Source organism: Petromyzon marinus, chromosome 78 (genome assembly GCF_048934315.1).
Source record: "Petromyzon marinus isolate PM22_M1 ecotype Great Lakes invasive population chromosome 78, UKy_Petmar_22M1.pri1.0, whole genome shotgun sequence".
NCBI lineage: Eukaryota > Metazoa > Chordata > Hyperoartia > Petromyzontiformes > Petromyzontidae > Petromyzon > Petromyzon marinus.
Genome location: NC_133744.1, coordinates 4,931,488 through 4,936,487, shown reverse-complemented (window position 1 = coordinate 4,936,487; position 5,000 = coordinate 4,931,488). Strand labels below are relative to the sequence as shown.

At 57.1% G+C, this 5,000-nt stretch overlaps 1 protein-coding gene across 1 annotated transcript in view; it reads left to right on the top strand.

The window, feature by feature from the left end:
- The window catches only part of LOC116937563 (uncharacterized), a 46,041-nt gene that overhangs the window by 14,386 nt on the left and 26,655 nt on the right, over window positions 1–5,000 (top strand). The window contains exon 3 of the mRNA XM_076056862.1: window positions 1,377–1,999. Coding sequence (XP_075912977.1) covers window positions 1,377–1,999 — 623 coding nt within the window. The remainder of the gene's footprint in view (window positions 1–1,376; window positions 2,000–5,000) is intronic.

Below are 5,000 nucleotides of genomic sequence, written 5' to 3'. Positions count from 1 at the left end.
GACACGGTGGAGAGAGAGAGACACGGTGAGAGAGAGAGACACGGGGAGAGAGAGAGACACGGAGAGAGACACACGGAGAGAGACACGGGGAGAGAGACACGGTGAGACAGAGAGACACGGGGAGAGAGAGAAACACGGGGAGAGAGAGAGACACGGTGAGAGAGAGAGACACGGTGAGAGAGACACGGTGAGAGAGAGAGACACGGGGAGAGAGAGAGACATGGGAGAGAGAGACGCGGGGAGAGAGAGAGACACGGTGAGAGAGAGAGAGACACGGGGAGAGAGAGAGACACGGAGAGAGAGACACGGAGAGAGAGAGAGAGACACACGGAGAGAGACACGGGGAGAGAGAGAGACACGGGGAGAGAGAGAGACACGGTGAGAGAGAGAGACACGGTGAGAGAGAGAGACACGGGGAGAGAGACACGGGGAGAGAGACACGGTGGAGAGAGAGAGACACGGTGAGAGAGAGACACGGGGAGAGAGAGAGACACGGGGAGAGAGAGAGACACGGTGAGAGAGAGAGACACGCGGAGAGAGAGAAACACGGTGAGAGAGAGACACGGGGAGAGAGAGAGAGACACGGGAGAGAGAGACACGGGGAGAGAGAGAGACACGGTGAGAGAGAGAGACACGGGGAGAGAGACACGGTGGAGAGAGAGAGACACGGTGAGAGAGAGAGACACGGGGAGAGAGAGAGAGACACGGAGAGAGAGAGACACACGGAGAGAGACACGGGGAGAGAGACACGGTGAGAGAGAGAGACACGGGGAGAGAGAGAAACACGGGGAGAGAGAGAGACACGGTGAGAGAGAGAGACACGGTGAGAGAGAGAGACACGGTGAGAGAGACACGGTGAGAGAGAGAGACACGGGAGAGAGAGATGCGGGGAGAGAGAGAGACACGGTGAGAGAGAGAGACACAGGGAGAGAGACACGGTGGAGAGAGAGAGACACGGTGAGAGAGAGAGACACGGGGAGAGAGAGAGACACGGAGAGAGAGACACGGAGAGAGAGAGACACACGGAGAGAGACACGGGGAGAGAGACACGGTGAGACAGAGAGACACGGGGAGAGAGAGAAACACGGGGAGAGAGAGAGACACGGTGAGAGAGACACGGTGAGAGAGAGAGACACGGTGAGAGAGACACGGTGAGAGAGAGAGACACGGGAGAGAGAGACACGGGGAGAGAGAGAGACACGGGGAGAGAGAGAGAGACACTGTCAGAAAGAGAGACACGGTGAGAGAGAGAGACACGGTGAGAGAGAGAGACACTGTCAGAAAGAGAGACACGGTGAGAGAGAGAGACACACACACAGAGAGACACGGTGAGACCCTCCCCCCTCTCTCTCTCTCTCCCCCCACTCACCCCGCAGGGCCCCGCGGCATCTCCAAGAAAGCCAAGAGCGGTGCCCGCCGTCGGCCTCCCACCGACACCGACCAGGCCTCCGACCAGGCCTCCGCCGACCAGGCCGCCGCCGACCAGGCCTCCGCCGACCAGGCCGCCGACGACCGGCCGACCATCCACGTGATCCGCAGGGCCGCCAAGACGCCCGCCAAGACCCCCGCCAAGACCCCCGCCGGGGACGGGAAGGCCAGGCGACAGGCGGCGAGGAAGAAGACGTCGCAGGGCAGTGAGGGGCCGGAGCCGGCGGTGAAGGCGACTCTCAAGCTGAAGCAGAAGCAGCAGAAGCAGCAGAAGCAGAAGAATCAGAAGAATAAGAAGGAGGAGGAGGAGGATGAGGAGGAGGATGAGGAGGAGGCAGTGGTGCTGAAGACGCTGAAGATGCTGAAGACGAAGACGCAGAGAGAGGAGGAGGTGGAGGAGGATGAGGAGGAGGATGAGGAGGATGAGGAGGATGAGGAGGAGGATGAGGAGGAGGTGTGTGTGCTTGTGTGCGCGGCTGTGATGAAAGTGCGACCGTACCTCGTCGCCTGCCGGCTACGGGGACTGGAACTCGGCGAAGGCGGAGCGCTGAAGAGATTCCTGGGCCTGCAGGTGGGGATGGTGGGGGGGGGTGAGTGGGTGGGGTGGGTGGGTGAGTGGGTGGGTGGGTGAGTGGAGCTGGTAACCCCTCCACCTTCAATTAATTACCAATAAACCACGAGTTAAACTGAAATATGTAGCTAATAAGCTTGTGCCGGAGGCCCCGGGGAGGCCAGGCGTCTGTGACGTCTCCTGGCCAAAACCCCAATTGGCGGAGCCAGGAGATTGAATATCTACCCTCGGGGCTACTCCAGAAACAACGAAAAGCCACTACGGGTGGCCGCGTGGAATGTTCGAACGCTCACCGCGGAGGAGAGGCTGCCCACTCCTCTCTCGGGAGCTGGACCGGTACCGCCTGGATCTATGCGGCATTCAGGAGGTCCGGTGGACCGGTTCTGGCTCCTGCCACCATGAGGGGTGGACAGTCCTCTACTCGGGGCAGCAGACTGCCAAACAACAGGGTGTGGCTCTTCTTCTGAACAAAAGAATGAAGGGGGCGTGGGAGCGTGGCGGTGAGGTGTGGGAAGCTGTAAGCCCCAGGCTACTTTGGGCTCGCCTTCCCATCAACCCGAGGCGAGGAATGGTGGTCGTGGTTACTTATGCCCCCACCGAAGATGAACATCCGTGGAGGGATGCAGGCAAAGCCGATGAGTCAGATGCCTTCTATGACCTCCTGTCACAGGTGCTGGCTAAAGTGGCCCCTCGGGATAGAGTCATCATGTTGGGTGACTTCAATGCCCGAGTTGGTCATGATACTGGCACCTGGTCTGGAGTGATTGGAGGGCATGGGCCAGATCAGCTCAATAACAACGGTAGGAGGCTGCTAGATTTTTGTGCAGCCCATGGGCTTGTAATTACCAACACGCTGTTCCGGCATCGGCGCATCCACACAACATCATGGATGCATGCCGGGTCCAAGCAAGAACATCTGCTGGACTACATAGTGACGGACCAGCGAATGCGAGCCCATGTCCTTGACACCAGGACCTACCGTGGAGCTGATCTGCCCTCTGACCATCGACTAGTCATCTGTAAGATGCGCCTGCCATTCTTCCACTCCGGTGGTGGGTGTACACCCAGGACCCCATTCCAACCTAAAGTGGCCTGGTCTCAGTTATCTGATGAAAGTTGCAAGCGAGAATTTCATCATCGCTTGCGGCTGGGATTGGCATCGTCCCCGACTCCTCCTGATGTCGAGGGTAAATGGGCGAGGTTTAGGACTGTGACTCATGCAGCTGCAATGGCTGCTTTGGGTACGCGGTCCAGACCTCCCCAGAGACCCTGGCTGACAGAGGATGTGTTCAAGCTGGCTGAGAAAAGCGACAGACCCACTGTCATCGGCTACAGAATCCCACGTCAGAGAATGAGGAGGCTTACCGCAGCCTTCGCTCAGAGGTTCGGAGAGCCGTGAGGCACTGCAAGGATGGGTGGAGGTCGCGGGTTGCTGAGGAGATGGAGTCTGCCTCAGTGGCCCGTGATCACAAATCGCTCTTTAATTCCATAAAAAAGTAACCTGCAGCGCCACACCTATTACCATCATTTGGGGAAAGAACGGTGTTCCAATCTCCGACCCCCAGGAACAGGTTTGCAGATTTGCAGGTGAGGTCCTGGGGGAGGGGAAATCCCTCAGTCTGGAAAACATCGTGGCACAAAGTGGGGATGACCCTGCTGAGGCTGCGGTGCCTCAAATATTGGAGGAGCAAGTCACCTCCTGTGAGTGGCTGGCTGAGATGCCATCTGCTGAGGAAGTACTGAAGGTGATCCAGAGTCTGAGACCAGGAAAGGCACTGGGCAGAGATGATCTCCCATGCGAAATGTTGAGGGAGGGTGGCGTTTGTGCACAGACTGCCCTACATGACATCATAACAACAGTCTGCACCACTGGACGGGTTCCGCAGGATTAGAAGGATGCCCTGGTGGTCCCCATCTTTAAGAAGGGCGACCGCACAGACTGTAACAACTACAGGGGCATCTCACTCCTCAGTGTGCCGGAAAAGGTCCTGGCAAGGATTATTCAACATCACCTTGCCAGGCACGCTGAGGAGAGGCTTGCGGAGCCCCAATGCGGTTTCAGGAAAGGGCGGTCCTGCACAGATGCCATATTTTCTCTCCATCTGCTACAGCAGAGGTGTAGGGAATTCCAGCAAGACCTACATCTCTGCTTTATTGACCTGGTCAAGGCCTATGATAACATCAGTAGGCCTGGGCTCTGGGTTGTTCTTCGTGCTTTCGGAGTCCCTGACCCTCTGCTCACTACATGGCCGGGAGTCAGAGCCATTCCCTGCACACCTTGGGGTGGCGACAGGGATTTCCTCTGGCTCCCACATTATTTAACATCTATTTTGACCACGTAGTTCGTGAAGGCTTCAATAGCTGTACCGGAGGAATTTCCATCTGGTACAGATACAATGGGAGGCTGATCGATGCCTGGGTGCGGTAAAGGGATGGCTCCCTATTGCTCAACCACGTTATGTAGGCTGATGATTTGGTAATAGCTGCTCATTCAGAGGAGGAGTTGGAGACGCTGCTGCTGAGACTGGAGCGTGCCACTAAGAGATGGGGCCTTACCATCAGCCCCACCGAAACTAAGCACCTGCCTGGGTATTTTGTACAAATCAGACACTCCACCCACACAACTCCCATCGGTGATGCTGCAGTTGTGGAGAGAGTGGAGAGTTTCCCATACCTGGGCAGTGTGCTCATGACTGGCTCCGGTTTAACTCCGAATCAGTCGAGCGGCAATATCTTTTCATCGGTTGCGTAACGCTGTGTGGAAGCTACCTGGTCTGTCGCTCCGCACTAAGCTTCAGGTTTTCTCGGCCACGGTCATTCCCTCCCTTCTCTACGCTTACTAAACGTGGACCCCCCTAATGGAACATCTTCGCCGGTTAGAAACATTTAGGCTGGCCTGCCTACGATCCATCCTGGGTTTAACCAGGCTGGATTGTGTGAAGAGCTCACAAATCCTTGAAAGATCTGGGTAAAGTTCCATCGGTGAGCTCCTCCGGCAGGC